At 32.3% G+C, this 21,113-nt stretch overlaps 1 protein-coding gene across 1 annotated transcript in view; it reads right to left on the reverse strand.

Annotated features, from left to right (window-relative positions):
* LOC138333677 (neuroendocrine convertase 1-like) overlaps positions 1-21,113 on the reverse strand; it is a 33,144-nt gene that overhangs the window by 10,132 nt on the left and 1,899 nt on the right. Inside the window, exons 2-7 of the mRNA XM_069282206.1 lie at positions 10,179-10,283; positions 4,124-4,255; positions 3,271-3,379; positions 1,839-1,876; positions 726-802; positions 322-410 (exon numbers count right to left, since the gene is read on the reverse strand). Coding sequence (XP_069138307.1) covers positions 322-410; positions 726-802; positions 1,839-1,876; positions 3,271-3,379; positions 4,124-4,255; positions 10,179-10,283 — 550 coding nt within the window. The remainder of the gene's footprint in view (positions 1-321; positions 411-725; positions 803-1,838; positions 1,877-3,270; positions 3,380-4,123; positions 4,256-10,178; positions 10,284-21,113) is intronic.

Here is a 21,113-nt window from a genome sequence, read left to right on the forward strand (position 1 = left end):
CCTACTTTAGCCATCCTTGCCCGACTGTTCACTTTAAAGGATCTCGTATGTAAAGTGGATTTGGGTTTTGAAAACCAATATCTGCATGTATATGGATACTAATGTCAACGTTAGTATTTATTATGTTGAAGATTGCTGAGAAGATATGCACTTTTTATACGAGTTTTAAGTGTGCTTTTTATCTATTATATCAAAGCTAATATACTTTATAACGGTAAATAGTGACATTGACAAGTTGTCTACATCGCAGATATGTTGATGGGTCCTTAGCGATGTCTGTGCAGGATTCTGGGACGGTTTCTGTTAGTAATGACGTCATACCTCCTATCCTAGAATTGAAGGCTACGCCGACACCACACAAGCTATTGTTAGCCACCATGGCAATCTCTCCGGCACATCTGGTACCGTGCCTATAAGATATAAACATCAGGGGTCACACAGTCTCACCAGACAATCATGTGTAGATTTCTGTTTATTTTGTGAAACATGCAATACGTTCCGATGAACATTTTTAGCTGCAAACCTCCGAGAACAGTTTTCATATTTTGGTGCAACATAAGATACTTTGCATAATGATATCTTGATTATAAAAAAACAACGTTTTCTCACGATCTTTTAATTTGAATGCATAATCATTGGTTTAACTATTATTTGACATTTTGATAAAACCTACCTATTAAGAGTGTTTACAACATATTGGTTTTAGATAATACGTATCAACATACTTGTTTTCGTTGGTAATATCGTATCTTGGCTGTGGGTCATGATCACGTCCATTCAAATCTGTACTTGCTCGCGGATCCTGTGTGAAACAATCATCGGACGAATTTAATCATGTTTTATGTCATATACTGTAATATTGTAACAGTATACATATAATTTACACAATTTTTACACAGGAGATCTCTCACGTAAATAAAATTGTGTTCATTGCTGTGTGACTGAAAATCTGTCATTTATAAGGCTAAGTTTGAAATTCATCACATGTTTACTTGTTCGAAATCAATTTGATGTTAACGTTTGATTGTCAAAAATAAGAATGTTTGCAATATCGAGAATTTTGTATGAACATATTTTTGCATGTGACGTAGCCAAAGAATTTGGCCCATATAGTGATAACCATTAATAGTTCAACCTTTTGTGGTTGAAGATGTGAGTAGTAGTATGTTGTGGGTCAAGGAAGTAATGCCAACAGTTGTATTTCAGATAACACTGGATTCTTATCAACATATACAGGGTACAAATTACTGTAAGTAGTACATAGAGGGAAAAGACGTAATTCTAACTGTGTAGACAAAATATTGTCAAATGCTCGAGGCGATCTGCCTCTTTGTCAAGACACAAAAAGAAACAAAAAATGTATATTAAAGGCGGTCACGATCGCCTCAAAAATTCGATAACATATATACAAAAAATGTAATATTCTCTTTGGTCACACACACACACATATATATATAGTGATGGTTCTTAGTGCTTCATTCATCGTGATATAAGTATGATGTGAGAAGTACAGTTGTGGTCAAACACACACACACACACACACACATATACATATATATATATGGTTCCGATTTCGATCTCCGCTTGGCGAAGGATATATTGTATAACTGTATTATAATACTTGTTTCGTTTGTCTATTCTATTTTCTATAATTATTTAGGCTACATGTCATGTGTTTGGTTGTATTCGTGTCTTGATAATGAGGTGTCTTGCATAGTTTGTCTACATGGTTAGTATTACTACAGTACCATTTACACACATATGATTATATGAGGTTAGCTTTCAAAATTACAAAGAATGCGAGCCTAAACAACTTGATACAGGCATCTAATACTCACGTAGTTCTGCGCTAAGTCCGTATGGTTGTGTTCAATACCTGGACAACAAATTAATCGATATCTTTATTTTCATAACAATCAAGTTTAGTGTTTAATCATTGCTGTCACTATTTCTTTTTATTTTTATCGGGGCATGAAAACAAATTTGTTTGTAAACTGTGTGAATCTGCGTAACGGATTCTCACAAAAATTTGTGAATAATTTATTTCATACCCCGATTTTTTTTTTCTAATTATGTGACATTAATGCTTAATTTTGTTATCTATTTGATAAAATAAAGTATGTTGAAATGTACCATTCTAGTGATTTTTCAAGGGATTCTTTTCCGAGTCAATACGCAACGTCAATGTCGCTATTTTGGCGTCACCATAACGTCGGTGTTTCGGGTCATTCTCGATTTTTTTTTCATAGTTATATAAAAAAGTATTGGCCAGTCAGAAAGCCAGTTTTGGTATGAAACCCAAGAAAAAATAATTATATTTCTCTGTGAAAAAACCGCCTCTCTGTCGTGGAAAGTAAAAGTCAGTACAAATTCGCGAAGATGAACACTTGCAGATTTGAAATTTGTTTATATTGATTAACAGAAACAAACTTTACTTGCAAAATTTGCGAAAGGAAGTCTCACACAAAACAACTGTTATTTACAGTAAAGCAGATATGAAATACGGAATTGATTATATATAGGTATAAAAAGGAAAAAAAACTAATATGTTTTGTCCTTTTTTATCACCAATCATAATATAATTTCACTTTCTTTATTATACAACTGGAGATCTATACAAAAAGTAGGGCGAATTAACCTCATAACCGGCATATTTCGTTACAAGTCATACGAGAAAATGTCAAATCAAAACTACTCTTTCGTTTATGTCTGTGATATAGTATATCATATCGGTCTAACGCTTTATTTGATAAAGTACCTTTTGTCTCATTTAACAACTTTTAAATTGCCCGCTATTCAGAAAACGTCGGCTTATTTTTGAGATAATTTCACTGTAAGAAATCCAAGGCTTACTTTCAAGTGCAGCCTATTTTTAAAGTGGGCATATTTTAAAGATAAATTTCACTATAAGCAATCCAAGGCTTATTTCAAGACCGGCCTATTTTCGTTTCAGACTTATCATCGAGATTTTAGGGTATAGTTGTTATTGTAAACATACTTAATTCCGCGTGCGATTTATTTTAGTGTATCATATTACTATATTACGCGTACAATAAAATTCGTATATTATACGCGAGCGGTTGGAATTTGTTTAATCACTTCGCTCGAAAATGACAATTGCAATACAAGTTTTAAACAGTAAATCGAGAACTAAATCATCGCGAAATGTGAAAAGTAAAATGTAAATGAAATGTGAAATGAATTCGACGTGAAAGTAAGTTTGTTGATAATATATACATGTTTAAAAAAATAGCAAAACGAGAAGCGTACCGTCGTCGAGGACAGTGATGACAACGCCCTTTCCGGTGATGCCCTGGTTCCACACGGGGATAATATGGAGGTCATACTTAGGCTTTGTTAGGTCATGGGTTTTATCTTTCTGTATTAATGTAAATACATTATAAATGAACCATTATAGATAATGATACATGGCAATAGATTGATTACTTACACTAAATGTTTTCCAAAATACTATAGCCAAAATCATCATACATCGACTATACAATGCATTGTGTAGTGCGGTTTTATTGATTTTCCATCATTGCTGCATTTTGCTCCTAATGTCAGATAAAGATACTTACAATGATAATGTATATTATCATTAAAACGGATACATGTATATGTAGCTGTAACTATCACCGTTATAAAACAGTATCGTGTAAAGAACTGTGATTTAGCTTCTTAATGTTTTCTTCTTTTGGACGCATTTTCTGAATTGCTATTTTGCTGGTTTGAAATAATTCCACGTATCAAGATATTTGGCATTTTGTTGTTATTTTCGATAGGTTTTATTTTTTTAGTCTCCGTTATAGGTGGGCTTATTTTACGATGTATGTTTTTACTTAATGGTGAGATGTGGGGAGATAACAATATGAAATTTGATGTCATCTTTAAAAATTGATGACGTCATCAAAATAAATGCGTTTATCTAAATTATTCTTCAGGTATTTTGCTATACATGTACGTTGATAAATATACCATCGTTTATAACAATGAATTTGTGGTTCTTAAACATCCCATCAATGTACATATGTATATATCATTCTATTTATCTGTATTTAATGTATCTCTTTACAAATAATGTCAGATACTAAAACATTACGTCATTTTACGTCATACTCACTATGTACCACTGCTTCGTCCACAGAGGATCATTAAACTCCATATGGATGTACTGTCTCTCTTCACGTTCCCGTTCATCCGTGACTTCTCGTTTGGATCGAGATTTGGAAACCTGTTGTTCAGCCCAGTTTACCTAAGATTATAAAAACGAAAACATAAAATGAAGGTTGCATATCTGCACTTAAAATAGCTAGCCGAATGGTTTTCATTGTTACTACGTAATTAGCAATTTATTTGTAGCAATGCATCTTAATAGAGTAATATGATATAATTTTTTATCAGAAGATGTCTTTTAGATTTTACCTGTGCATGTTCATTATTGCTACGTTTCAAAATATTGAAGTGTGTTGCTGTTCATAACTTGACGTTGTTTTGTTAAAAAAAAGACAAACACGTCTAGCGAAGAACATATATATCAAATCGCTGTGCGTCATTATAGAGATTGAACAGTGTTTTGATTGCGTTAAAGGGGGTATGAACGCAATGGGATACAGACATATTCAATGTAGCGCGTTACATAAATAAGTCTATTTTTACATGATCGTGATCAAATTTAAAACGATGTTGGTTGCTAAGCTGGGTAACTACGGTAGTCAGGATATAGTTCTGATTGTTTAATGTTATAGCTGCAGTTTGGTTTGATATATAACAATGACAGCTTTCAATTATTTTTAAAATACGGTTTCTTTTTTCAATTTATTATACAATGTATATCAATAATGTCTACTTCGAATAAAAATTGAGATAATCGAGGCGGAACGACTACCGGTATGTATTGTTGTCAGGGTAGTGATGCGGTCCGAAGTGGAGCGAGCCGCCATATTTGATTTTCAATCGAAGAAAATTACTGTGCTATGGCCTATTGATATGACCGCTGAGCTGCTGAATGTTTGTCATGTATGTATCGGTCTACAATCGCGATATAGACTAAATTCTTCATAGTCATGATTTTATTGTACGGAGGAAAGACGGGGGGTAAAGCTGATGATACTGTTTCGGATAGGTTACAATCCTGTACATGACGTGTTTACCTATTATATCTGTAGCAAGGCGCCAGTTGCAAATTTTGTCAAAAATAACATTTCTATTTTTAGTAGATTTTTTATACGGGGATTTTAAGAAATGGCCCAGTTGGCGGCCATTTTGAAATTGTGTCTTTTTTTCGCTTTTATGTGAGCTACAGTTTTACCATTTTTTACTGAAATTGTTTTTACTTAAATCATCACTGCGTCAGTATTTTTAGCTGTATCGAGCTATTTTTTGCTGCAAATCTTTTCTGGGTTCGTGGTAACTTAAATATTGAGCATTAATGTGTGAAATGATATCCTTTTGTCACTTTATTTTTACATTTAATAGTAATTTGAGCACTTTTATATTTTACTCTAAAATACTGAAATAAATAGCAGATATTCAAATGGGACAAAAAAGTAAGCACACCGACCCCCCATTTTTCTATTTTTTTTAAATACCAGAACCTTTCCTATAAAGGATTAAATTTGGTAAAAATGGCTGAAAATGGTGCATTTTGTAGCTCAAAATTAAGGAGTAGCTAGGGGTAGCATATGTTGATATTCGGAGAAAACATATTAGTCTTATTAATCAATCCAAGGCTTATTTCAAGACCGGCCTATTTTCGTTTCAGACTTATCATCGAGATTTTAGGGTATAGTAGTTATTGTAAACATACTTAATTCCGCGTGCGATTTATTTTAGTGTATCATATTACTATATTACGCGTACAATAAAATTCGTATATTATACGCGAGCGGTTGGAATTTGTTTAATCACTTCGCTCGAAAATGACAATTGCAATACAAGTTTTAAACAGTAAATCGAGAACTAAATCATCGCGAAATGTGAAATGTAAAATGTAAATGAAATGTGAAATGAATTCGACGTGAAAATAAGTTTGTTGATAATATATACATGTTTAAAAAAAATAGCAAAACGAGAAGCGTACCGTCGTCGAGGACAGTGATGACAACGCCCTTTCCGGTGATGCCCTGGTTCCACACGGGGATATAATATGGAGGTCATACTTAGGCTTTGTTAGGTCATGGGTTTTATCTTTCTGTATTAATGTAAATACATTATAAATTAACCATTATAGATAATGATACATGGCAATAGATTGATTACTATAACACTAAATGTTTTCCAAAATACTAAAGCCAAAATCATCATACATCGACTATACAATGCATTGTGTAGTGCGGTTTTACTGATTTTCCATCATTGCTGCATTTTGCTCCTTATGTCCGATACAGATACTTACAATGAGAATGTATATTATCATTAAAACGGATACATGTATATGTAGCTGTAACTATCACCGTTATAAAAACAGTATCGTGTAAAGAACTGTGATTTAGCTTCTTAATGTTTTCTTCTTTTGGACGCATTTTCTGAATTGCAATTTTGCTGGTTTGAAATAATTCCACGTATCAAGATATTTGGCATTTTGTTGTTATTTTCGATAGGTTTTATTTTTCTAGTCTCCGTTATAGGTGGGCTTATTTTACGATGTATGTTTTTACTTAATGGTGAGATGTGGGGAGATAACAATATGAAGTTTGATGTCATCTTTAAAAATTGATGACGTCATCACAATAAATGCGTTTATCTAAATTATTCTTCAGGTATTTTGCTATACATGATAAATATACCATCGTTTATAACAATGAATTTGTGGTTCTTAAAACATCCCATCAATGTACATATGTATATATCATTCTATTTATCTGTATTTAATGTATCTCTTTACAAATAATGTCAGATACTAAAACATTACGTCATTTTACGTCATACTCACTATGTACCACTGCTTCGTCCACAAGGGATCATTAAACTCCATATGGATGTACTGTCTCTCTTCACGTGCCCGTTCATCCGTGACTTCTCGTTTGGATTCGAGATTTGGAAACCTGTTGTTCAGCCCAGTTTACCTAAGATTATAAAAACGAAAACATAAAATGAAGGTTGCATATCTGCACTTAAAATAGCTAGCCGAATGGTTTTCATTGTTACTACGTAATTAGCAATTTATTTGTAGCAATGCATCTTAATAGAGTAATATGATATAATTATTATCAGAAGATGTCTTTTAGATTTTACCTGTGCATGTTCATTATTGCTACGTTTCAAAATATTGAAGTGTATTGCTGTTCATAACTTGACGTTGTTTTGTTATAAAAGACAAACACGTCTAGCGAAGAACATATCAAATCGCTGTGCGTCATTATAGAGATTGAACTGTGTTTTGATTGCGTTAAAGGTGGTATGAACGCAATGGGATACAGACATATTCAATGTAGCGCGTTACATAAATAAGTCTATTTTTACATGATCGTGATCAAATTTAAAGCGATGTTGGTTGCTAAGCTGGGTAACTACGGTAGTCAGGATATAGTTCCGATTGTTTAATGTTATAGCTGCAGTTTGGTTTGATATATAACAATGACAGCTTTCAATTATTTTTAAAATACGGTTTCTTTTTTCAATTTATTATACAATGTATATCAATAATGTCTACTTCGAATAAAAATTGAGATAATCGAGGCGGAACGACTACCGGTATGTATTGTTGTCAGGGTAGTGATGCGGTCCGAAGTGGAGCGAGCCGCCATATTTGATTTTCAATCGAAGAAAATTACTGTGCTATGGCCTATTGATATGACCGCTGAGCTGCTGAATGTTTGTCATGTATGTATCGGTCTACAATCGCGATATAGACTAAATTCTTCATAGTCATGATTTTATTGTACGGAGGAAAGACGGGGGGTAAAGCTGATGATACTGTTTCGGATAGGTTACAATCCTGTACATGACGTGTTTACCTATTATATCTGTAGCAAGGCGCCAGTTGCAAATTTTGTCAAAAATAACATTTCTATTTTTAGTAGATTTTTTATACGGGGATTTTAAGAAATGGCCCAGTTGGCGGCCATTTTGAAATTGTGTCTTTTTTTCGCTTTTATGTGAGCTACAGTTTTACCATTTTTTACTGAAATTGTTTTTACTTAAATCATCACTGCGTCAGTATTTTTAGCTGTATCGAGCTATTTTTTTGCTGCAAATCTTTTCTGGGTTCGTGGTAACTTAAATATTGAGCATTAATGTGTGAAATGATATCCTTTTGTCACTTTATTTTTACATTTAATGGTAATTTGAGCACTTTTATCTTTTACTCTAAAATACTGAAATAAATAGCAAATATTCAAATGGGACAAAAAAGTAAGCACACGGACCCCCCATTTTTCTAATTTTTTTAAATACCAGAACCTTTCCTATAAAGGGTTAAATTTGGTAAAAATGGCTGAAAATGGTGCATTTTGTAGCTCAAAATTAAGGAGTAGGGGTAGCATATGTTGATATTCGGAGAAAACATATTAGTTTTATTAATCAAAATTGGTATATTTTTAAAGAAGACTACTGGAAAATAAATTCTACAGACATCCATACATATCAAAAATCTCATTAGGAGACTATGGCTTTAATCTCTTGTGTATATGGTAAAAACGACAAAATTCCCGTAAAATCCAATATTTTGTCAACTAGGTATCTTTGAGTGACAATAGCTCAAAAACGACCAAACAGACATATGTTTTTCTTCCATTTTCTTTTATGGTATGAACTCCTATTTCCAAAAATCTAAATGAGAAAAAAAGTTTAATGCAAAACATTTTTGACCTCTCAGAGGAGTACATCCTTATGATAAGTTAAATGTTGTATGATGTAGTGGGGATACCTGAAGGTTCTATATCTAGCTAAATGTAATAAATTGTACATTATTATTATGGCATAAGTCATCCTAATTTCCATTTGCCATTTGTTTATGTGCAATAAAGCTCTTAGAATAACATGGAGTAGATTATTTTGATGACTTGCTTGATGAAGATAGTAAACCATCATTGGACATTGGGTTTCATATCTGTTAACTGATTATCAGCGTTTAGAGACAACATAAAATGATTGATATGGTTAATGGGGATAAATATGTCTAACTTTAATTAACAGTTAGCTAGATTTACGTCATTTATAGAGTATTAATTGAATGACATGCCTACAATCATCACAACAACAACATCAGCTTCCTAATATGGTGACGTGGTACATGTACATGGTTAAATATGGTGACGTGTTGTTGATGACGTCATATCCGAGTTGGGGTAAAGCCCCTCCCATGAAAGGTTATGCAACCGATACAATATCTATATGAGTAATGACAAACACGTCTGAAAGGTCTCATATCACCTGTAACATGATTTAAATCTGAGAACCAAAGAAATGGTTTATTGACACAGTCTGTGAAGTTGTAACTATCGTCAATAAGAAATACGTCAATGAATAATGCATACACTTCATTGTGATTGACATGAGCATAAGTCACGTGATTCAGGATTAATGTCGAATCTAATGATTCCTGACAAAGAGGTGATTTCTATTCTTTCAAGCTTCATTCCGTAAAGCTTTTCATTAATACTGGGTACGCCGTTAATCCTACAACCGGAAGTGAGATAAGCTCACGTGACAGACATCGAATAGTCGATGTTCATTTCAACATTACTCTGCATTTCATTTCCGTATTTTCTGATAAAGGAGAGCTATATTGTAATAATACATAATCCTAATATCGTTTGTATTCATTCCCTGGAAAGTCAGGATCCGGTGATACAGCGGCATTCCCCGTCATATAACTGACGCTCGGGCGTGATCACCGTGTGTCTCACTAACAAGGTAGACTATACTAAAATCGATTCCACGAGGATTGACCAGAACACGAAACAATAATAGCTGTCAAATGGACAGTTATGCCATAATATTGCATATGCAAGTCCGTTAAAGAAGACAATATGTCTGATCGACCAAGCATAACACAATTACTAGAATCTTTATCACTGTTTTTAAATATATAACATGATAATATAGTCTTTCTATCGTATTCTGTGCACAAAGGTTGATAGTGTATTCATATATTTTTTTCTGGAGAGACCAAAAAAACTAATTCTGTCATGCTCGTATATTTTGGGATGAGTCCAATGTTGTAGTATACTCACGCGGTTGTCCGCTTGGAGGCGCCACGTATGGTGGTCAGCACTGCGTTTGGAACGACTTGGTACTTGCGCATGCGTTAAGAGGTAATGGTCTTCAAAGGGCCTGAGCTGCAATGTAGAATAGAATCGATAGGGATTTAGATATCTTTATTTTTGTATATGGTAATAAAGTGAACCAAAATAGTGTTCGACCATTCTAGTATTTACAAAGTACAAAACTACAATACTTGATATTCATAGGTTTCAAGTGAAGTGCCGCTACGTGTAAATACCTTGATATTAACATGAACATGGCAATGGAATGAGAATATATGGTCTATCACTTCATTTCATATTTTTACAATGATGTTAGCGACTTCTTCAGATATGTTTTCATTTAAACATACACAAAGCTTATTATTACATGTTATATTGCAGTAAGTAAAGCGTTGTTGCAAATATTTTTCAAGCATCGTGCATGTTTATCCGCGCCTTTAAAGTTGTATTGCTGCTAATTTCACTGTAACGATATGTAACTTAAACATTTGATATTTAAACATAGACATGTAACTTGATGATTTAGCTCCCCAAAAGCATATGTCGGCCTATAAGAGAGCCGAAATCTAGGAATCATATATTCCTGGTTTTGAATAAAGCGCCTTAAATCTTGTCGGATTCCTAATCGTATCATGTGACTGAGGTTCGACACGACCCGCACGTGGTGAGCCAGGTAACTAGCGTAAGCACACATGTGTTTGTTTACGTTTTCCTTCTGGCCTATATGAGCAAATCATGATAGTATATGTCCACAGATTGAGTATTTGAAACATCCAATTTACACATTACCGTAAAATGTTGTGTGTATCAAATATTGTAATGTGCGAGCATTATTTTCTTTGTAGATAGAGTCTGATGAGGTCGACCACATATTTTGTTTATGAAAAATTTTTGATATTTTCTCTTGGTTTCACAACTCTCGTTTTACTTCGAGATTGTCGCGACGCTGTTCGGAAGAGTTCGGAATGATTCGGCATCTTTCGAGCCTATTTTTCACGTGTACACGTTAAAAAGAATTTTTACTTTTATAATTAAAGATACTTCCAGTGCTGCAACTTTATAAAAAGTGGTAAAATTAGAAAGTTTAAACCTCAGGCAAACGGAGAAAAATATGTATAACACTTAAACAGTTTTCACTATGACCAAAAGAGCGAAAGTTATAGACCAGACAACTTTAAATGATTTTCACAGCTTAATTCATCAAATAGAATGAACACAGCATAAAATGTCAAAGTTGTCGCCAAATCATGGCATATAAGTTTCTTTAAAAATATCAATATATATCGATAGCCTAAGATGAAGTTACAAAAACAAACAAATGCAACCTTTCTTGTATAAATCATACAAAGCCTGACGATTCATTTCGTTGTTTTGTCATGTGAACGACGGTGTGAAACATAAGAAGACCCGCGTTATGAAAACTATCATTTAATTCATTTGAATTTGATTGTTCCGAAAATGATGATAAGTGTATACGTAGGATAAACGGAAACCTAATAACTTTAACGTGATCACAACATGTTGAACAGTTCTATTTTGAATATGTGATGATGATTTTCTGATCATTTGATATGTCGCTATCTATTTGATAATACAGCTTATCTTATCATTCATTTAAAATGGGATTAAAATATTAAACAAAAATTATCAAATAAAATAAAATCCTTTACTAAAAAGTACAAAAGTGAATTTAGTTTCATCCGGACTATATAAAAAACAAATTTATTGACCTCGTGGTATCTACATCACAGGGTATGTCTTTAAGCTATACATCTACCTTCCATGACAATATTCGTCATGTTACAAATGCGTTAATTGTTATCACTAACCACCGCTGCTCTTTTAGTAATACCCTATCATCCATTGTTTTGGTTTAATCATTTATTTAGAATCCACTTTGAAATACTTTATATCCAATATGACGACTTTTTATACTATATACATTACTGTTGTCAGTGACAGTGAATGTGGTATACTGCTAAACACATTACTGTTGTCAGCAAACGTGGAATGCTACTATATAAATTTCTGTTGTCAGTCTGATTGTGTGAACGTAGTACATTCATTCTACTAAATACGTAATATGAAAACAGATCGCTATCCACGCTTCACATATGGCCTTTCAATATTTTTAATTTAAATGAATCGATATCTTCACCTTATTACCATATATAGTGTACATGCATACTTTGTCAGATGTGATATAGAAACGAAATTTAGTTTTATATCGCCAATAATAGATTAATATTGTTTCCTTGCATGCTATATGCTTCCTAAACTCGCCGGCAATATATGTATCACAGAATCGATCATTGTTATTTTGAACATGATAGATTGGTTTGCACAGATTTCAATTATAACATTTTGCGCTACAGTCAATTCAAAGGATTATTTTTCTTTGTTAAATTGATAGCGTGGTATAGATTAGACTAGTAAAAGCCGTTCATGAATGCTCTATCATACAACACTGGCAAGTATTGCCTGATTTTTCTCAATAATTTTTTATCAACGCCGTGACTGTGAAAATGCTCTGTTGATATTCGTTCTAGAAATTAAAAAAAAAATTCTAACAAAAAGAAATCTTTATAAATATTATGAAACTAGACATCTTTACGGGCGAAATTACAATGAATACTTCGAACAGGTACCGAATGAAAGGGGTCTGAAAAATTCATCAATGTAACAGTTAGTTTGGTATCGAACAGGAGATGTATTCGTATAAACTATATATTAAAAATTTTATAGCAAATACTAAAATATTAGCGTCTATGAATAGAATACATCATAAATCCACTAAATAATACATATCACTGTTAAAGAATATTACCGTCGTGAATTACGGACAAAATTCTGTGTAATGTAAATGATACGTCATTAAAATATAATTTGTATATTTACACGTGTCATGTTTAAGGATCGAATACAGTTACCGTATTGCCGCAATTTCATGGAAATATTTTGTGAGTTTGCAAAACACGATAAAAGTCAAATAATTTAAACAATATGATAATTATCATTATGTTCTTTTAGCCACATTTCAAAATTTTGATTAATTCAAAATTTATTTTTTACGGTTTTTTCAAAAGGTACCCACGTATTATTCGTATTGATTCGTATAGTACGGTATCGCTTACACCAATAATCCTATATTTATATCATAAAGGTTAGGCATTAATGATGGTCCCATAACCTTTCTTGCTTACATCATAATATAGGCCATACCCTTACTTAAGCACTCCCTACTATCTACAAGGGAAGGTTGACTTCGATCACTCAGAGATGATACTTTAGGTCGGGGTCACTAGCGTAGGCCGGCTAATTAATTGTTATAACCTCTTAATAATCTATTGACGTCCATGTTTACTATAGAAAACTGGCGGTAGACAATGGTCATTTTGACATCACTCTGAGAGGACTGACATGTTATGGCGACCTGTTTTAATAGGTTACAAATCAATAAATCTCCGCATTCAATATTTAGTAAAAGTAGGACTCGAAAATTTGATCATATATTCCAAAGAGAACCAAAACTTACGTTCCAGGTAAACAAATAGCGAGAGGGAAGGGTGAAAGTGTGTGTGTGTGATAATTAAAACGTTATCATAATTAAGCTACATGATCACGTATGCATGTGTAAAAAAAATATCGATCACGAAAATTTGTCTTGTTTGATACACATTTACTGGTTAAAAGCCACCGCAAATGGCATTTCTATGATTGATTTGATAAGATAATAAATAAATCAAATGATTATGTTGATTACTTTGGGGTTTAAACAGATAGTTATTTTTTTAAATATCTACTGAAAACTGGGGTAACCAAGTGCACTTCATATGTCGAAAAATCATTGAAAACAAAATGGGGATGTTTTAAAAGCAAAAAAAAAAAACGTATTTGTTTTAATTACAGAGAACTAATGGCATGTCAAGTTTTAGGCGTAATGAAATTGTGATGTTTTGTGATTTATACATGTATGCATATTTTTCGATAAAACATATCATGCCTTTTAAACTTACTGTTTGGTTTTGCCTGTCTGTAATCGCGACATTGTTGTCGGTAATATTTGCTATATCCGCGCTCAATGTTATTTCCACGAACGGGAATACCCATGAATAAAATAGAGAGAATGGCATACATGATAACCTATTTAAATTATTACTGTTAAAATGACAATAATTGAACACATCCTACCATAATAAATCCCAGAAAACTTAGCAACCCTACAGTGATATTCCCTTGGATGGAATTTATTTAACCGATAACTAGTAATTGTGACGGGTGATTATAAAATTACCAGCGAAAACGCAGTAATTGATGAACAACTATGATAACGACCCCTACTGATTACTGGTATGAACACAAGGCTTGATATTGTGATTATTGGCTACGAAAAAAAGACATTTGCGTCGGTGGATCCAAAAATGGCTCGGACAGATGGAAAGTTGTGGAAATAATTTTGATTTATCTTTTGAAGGAGATCCAAACAGCAACATTAGTTAACATAAATAGTTTTCTGATTATATATTATAATTACCAGTCGTGAAGTTCGAAGTTCTATGTATGATCTAAATATTCGTGAATGGAATATAACAAGTTTTTAGACATTTCAGATCTATAGTGACCACGGGATAGAAAGAGATCCGAATTATCAAATTTTTGCCTCGATAGAAAATTTTTTCAGACTTTCAACTGTTCCTTTATTAGATCATCGCTAGAGCATGGAGATATTTTCTGGGATAACATAACATCAGGACAAAGCAATCTTTTAGAAAATATTCATTTTGAAACAGCTAGGATCATAACCGGTGCCACCAAACTCATTAGTTATGATATCATTTTATACAGAATCTGGATTAGAAACACTTATCGATAGAAGACGAAAATTATCAAATTCCATCAGATTGTTCATTGTTAGTACCCTTCTTACCTAGCTCACATGTTCCCAGCTCGTCATAATAATATTCCCTCATACTGCACGAGGTGAGTCGAATCTTGTCAAACTCCATGTCGTATTAACCTCTACAACGATCCCTATCTACTTTCTTTTAACTTATGGAAATCGCTTTCGGACAAACTGTCTCAAACTACAAATAGCTCATTACAGAATCCAAACTGTCCCCAACTACTATTAGCATTGTAAAAACAAGACATGACCAGATTCACCATTCTCGTCTTAGAATGCATTGCAGGTCTATAAATTCTCATCTATATCATCGCAATCTTGTTGTTAGTCCTCGCTGCTCATATAACCAATCTGGAGAAACTACAAAACATTTCCTTCTCCATTGTCCAAATTACCAACTAAAAATGCTACATGTATTATTCTAGAAAAATGTCCCATGTCTATATTGTTAACAGTTTACTCTATGGTAATCCTAATATACACGATATCAATGTAAACAAGTTTGATACGGCTCAAAAATGTTTAAGTCGCTCGAACCGTTTCAAGTAAATATAAACACACATATCCATCAGTGCTATTCTATTGTTAATCTCAAATTGATTATCTCTATTCATATATTTGTTATATAATCCGACCCGATTACATATTTGTCATTCACTCGGCACAATTTTACATGTTTGTCATTCCCCTGGCATGATTTCAATTGGGCGAAAAATGTTGACAATAAAAAGTGAATGACAAGATGGTCAATGTAGGTATTTCTCATGAAAGATGAGTAACGTACCAGTATTTTATCGGCGTCTGTTTTAATTTCCGGCAATAGCACTATTATTCGTAATATAACCAGAGCAATTCTGTATCGATTATTATTTTTTGTTATTTCCTATGATAGCCCGATGGTAATTGATATTTGTTCAATACTAAGACTGCATGTTGAAATATATCAGTTGTTATAAACACAAAAGGTACGTCGTTAGAAGAACCTGAGGGCATCGCCATATGGTTTCGAGGACTGCGAAACTGACTGCGGAGCGTTTCTAAATGGTAACAATATTGTTTATAATTGCATTGGTAGCTTAAAATGGGTAAATAATAACTATCTTGTCCGATTAGACTATCACTGTTTATTATACATTAAAGTTACACTGGACGTACAGAGTAATGTTAACAGTTGTAAAAGTTTAGAATAAACTTTCCAATTTTCCATCTCAAGGATCTGATCTTGTGAGGTACAATTTGTAAGTTGCCATATAGAAAACAGTTATAAAAATAGACTTCTATTGTTTGTATAATTTTCATACGCGAACTTTTAGAAATGACCAATTTGGCGGCCATTTTGAAAAGATGAATTTCTTACACTTTGTAGAGTGATGAAATTTATTTTTTTACTTCAATATTTTACTTACACGAAACACGCCGATGCAACATTTTTAACTATATCAAGTTAATTGTTGATGTAAATCTTTATTTATGGTCACTGAGATGAAAATGATAAGGATTTAAGTGTGAAATTATAACCTATTTGTTTTTAATCTTTACATTTTAACTGACGATAAAGTAATTTGAAATTTCAACAAGAAATGCGGAAGAAATATTTTTGTTACAGGACAAAAATCAAGCACCTAGACTCCTGTTTTTAAAATGGTTTTAAAACAGCAACTTGTTTTCATTTGAACTTTAGAACAAGTAAATTATCAGATTTTTTCTGTGAAGCGTTGATTCAAAAAATCTAAAATCAATGTATTTTCATTTTCCAAAATAAGAGAGTAGGGGTAACAGACACTGCTATTTTAAGCTGAACTACTGGGTTGACGTTGTCATATTGCTATTTTTAACGAAAACTCTGGTTTTGTCACTGTTGCGAATACTCATAATTATCAGACAACTCACTTACAATATTATGCTTTAGTTTGTTGTATGTATTTAAAAAACAACACAGTGAAATTCAGGTAAAATCACAATCATGCTAAATAGCAATCTTTGATTCATAATGCCTCATATTCAAGCCCACTTACATATTATTATTATTACATTTTTCACTTTAGTATGAATCCCTATTTCCAAAAATCTATATTAAAAAAATAGTTTCAGAAAAAAGAAGATTTTTCACGAAAGCAGACCCTTAAAGTGAAATAAATGTATGAGAATGGTATTTCAAACAGATTGAATTATATTCCTTCTATTGAGTGTTCCTCATGACGTTTTTTATAACGTCGAGAAGAACCCAGCTGACCTTTCTTCACGAATTGTCAACGAATCACGTCGTCACGAGCGATAGCGCGACCTATTTAGATCTACGTACTTCCGGTATTGTTGGTATCCTCTAACGTGACTAGCATGCATTTAACAGAACACATGTGTACCATTCATGCCTTCTTAGTCCGCTGTCTTCTATAATCCTTATCTTACAAAGTTTTGTGAGGTTCGTTGTTACCTGGAATATAACCTTTGATGATACCTCATTGACGCATACCTAAACACATACCTAAACATATACATAAACACATATATAAACATATAATAAAACACATACCTAAACACATATCTAAACACACATATGTAAACATATAGTTAAAACACATATATAAACACATGCCAAAACACATACATAAATACATACCAAAACATATAATTAAACACATATATAAACACATACCTAAACACATACATAAATACATACCTAAATATACAATTAAACACATATATAAACACATATCTAAATACATACATAAATACATACATAAACATACATATTATGTTATGGTTAGATTATTATCTACTGATGTTTATTTAATGTTTTATGTTTCTACATATCTCTTATAAAGATGTGTTATATTTTAACTACTTGAGCGAGCCACATAAAACAAAGTTTTTAAGATTGAAAAAATCAAAACAAATAAGTATATAACAAGCAAATAAGATAGTCCTCGGAATTGTTATTGAAAATAATTTAACGTGTCAATATGAAGTTATCGATCAATACTCTTATGAATGTTTACAAGCTGTTAACGTTGAAAACGAGAATTACGCGGTTGGTAAGACATTTGTTCAATAATTCAGTTGAATAAATGAATAATAAATATTTGTTTGCTTGCAATTTGATACTGTTGTTAAAATAATGTAATTTGGGAGGATACCGGTGTAAAATGATATAATTGTTGGGATACCAGAGTTAAATGAACGTAATTTAACATTGGGCTGCAGGGGTTCAGTTCTCCGATCTAACCTAAAATGTAAAAAAAATAATTCAAATGATAATATGTCACTTTTTATTATTCCCTTTCAAAAACATCTAATAGACCCTAACAATATTCATTTGAGCTGATTGTGGCAACTTTACATTGTATTCGTATACATATATGTATATAAGATATAACTTACTAATTGTACACATCTTCTGCAATATTTTTGACCAACGTCCATGTTTTATTGTTCATACTTAATATAACGTGTTTGCTCAAAATTGATTTCCGGATCTTCAACAGACAAAAGTAAAATATTCAAATGACCAATATGTGACACTTTTGAACTCTTTCATATCTTTGATTCATTTGAAATTGTACATTTTAGAACTTTTGGCAATGCCTAAATAATTGAATGTTCCTTTCAAACAAAATAATTTTCATAACTAACAGACAGAACATAAAAATCGACCACAAATGAGGATATGAACGCCATGTTATAGATAGGAGTGCCACAGTATTTTGTCTACATCACAATAAAATTGTGTTATTATGTCATATTACATATTGCACATTGCATGCCATGATTTATAGCCAAACCCATTGTTTTGTTACCTATCTAGACAAAGTTTCCCATTAACACATATTACCACGTTAACAAGGTCTAATATATCTGATCATCGATTTCTGACAGGTGTTCCTCTTTACTTACAAACGTGTGGTGATGACCAAGGTAAAACTAGCTCATATCGACCTCATCAATATGTTTCAGACGAACAGTTTGTAGCAAACCTCTACACAGTGGACACCCTTCTTAGTTAAAACCTACGTAAAATGGCTACCTGCTTAATTATACCACTTTCTGGTATTCTTATATTGTCCATTTCAGCAGTTTTAATAAATTTTACCTCGATAATTAAAGACCTCGTGGTTATGAATACTACTTTGTCTATCTACACAGACTAGAAGATGGGGTTGACAAATTCGGTATAATTTACCAAAGTGTTACAGTGTTTTAGTGTTTTATTGGAAGCTTACTGAAGGGAAAACATCAAAGCTAAATGTAATGATATAATTTTTGTTGTTTAGAAGTAAGTATTATCTTATATCACTTTGAACTAACAGTGTTCTTTATTCATTTCATTGCTACATAATCAAATACGTCCATGATATATGTATAGCTGTAAGAACATATTGCTGCTCTGATTACGATGTGACATGTGTAGCTTTAAACGTATGATAAAAGCATCCGTTTGTACACATCTAAGCCCTTCTTCTCTGAAATGTATGGTTCTCAAAATCGTTCGTGTTAAGGAGGACGAGAAAAACACGGATATGTTAAGGATATGTATTCAGAAGTAAATGAAATTTACTTTCTATGAATGCTAAAGGCGTTCGTCACTTAAAAGTATAATGCACGTGTTGTAATGGACTTATTTATTTGTAATGTTTGTATTTAGCTAAAAGCTCCATTAAGAATTATCCTCAAAGGGAGTATTTATTTTCGAGCAAAAGAAAAACAATACGTGTATATTGATTACGGATGTATAGACACATTTAGGTGTAACTCATGTTTGACATTCATGACGTTATAAACAATATAACTGATTATTAAGTATATAAATGTTATCATATTTAATTATTGCAACAAAGCACATATTCGCGGTCCAAACGTCAAGCTGCAGCTATATGCTTTATGCGCCGTTTGTTTGCTGTATAATACTGACGTATACAAAATTGTATACCTATTTCATCATTGTCAAAATGATAAACGTTTTAAGTATGAGCGCAGGCGAGGACGTTTAGTGATGACATATATGTTGTATTAGATAAATGTGAAATTGATCCACATCTAATAAAGAGCATCGCAGGGTTCTTGGGAAACTGATGATTTGATGGTAAAATGAAAAACGAAATGGTCTATTGATAAATATCTCAATTAATGTAATGGATATCACAAATCGACGTCGTATTTGTAGATGGAGTTGCCTAAAGCCATCGCTGTTTTTTTAAATATTCTGTTTGATAGGTGATGATTGTAAGTATGGAAAGATAACTGTCGATACCATTTAAAAATACAAACTGATATATAATGTAGTGAATTGTATAGGTAAAGAGAATATCAACTCATAAATAATGAAAATAAGTCAAATAGAGTTAAAATGAAAAGTACTTTTGAATAGCAATTCTCATCAAAGCAACTATCAGTTTGTGTTCAAGGACTGGTAACTAAACATTTACATGACATTTTTTCTAGCAAATTAGTTCTGAATATGAGACAATTACTGAATATTGAGCCAAAATACAAAGTGAAAAAAATCAAAGGGTTTCGATTCACATGTGTTGGGTGTTTTTTTAGCATTGTTTCATTTCTCGATTTGTTATTGCATAGAGAAATATTTTATTAATAAACCATCATTTAAATCCTGACATAACTTAATTTAAAATCCAGATAATACATGTGAACATATCAATTCGGCTGCGTATTCAATAATGCCACGTTTCGTTATTATTATCAAGTCGTCATAACTAATTAATGGCTGATGAAATCTAAATGATATGTCACTGATATTGTATTCTTGAAAATTGACAAGTTGTATTTTTTTAATTTGTATTTTAGATAAAAAATATTAAAATGTGCAAAATTTGTTAAATATGTAATTTGTTAAATATATATATATAAACTGTATGAAAACTAAGAAATGTCATCTTCACAATATATATAAAAATCAAAATGAAACCGACCATTTCCTGATCGCTGCAGCTTTCTTTATATTTGTACTGTACATGTTATTATTGGGTTTTTTTATTTGACAA

This window comes from Argopecten irradians, chromosome 10, assembly GCF_041381155.1.
Source record: "Argopecten irradians isolate NY chromosome 10, Ai_NY, whole genome shotgun sequence".
NCBI classification, from domain to species: domain Eukaryota; kingdom Metazoa; phylum Mollusca; class Bivalvia; order Pectinida; family Pectinidae; genus Argopecten; species Argopecten irradians.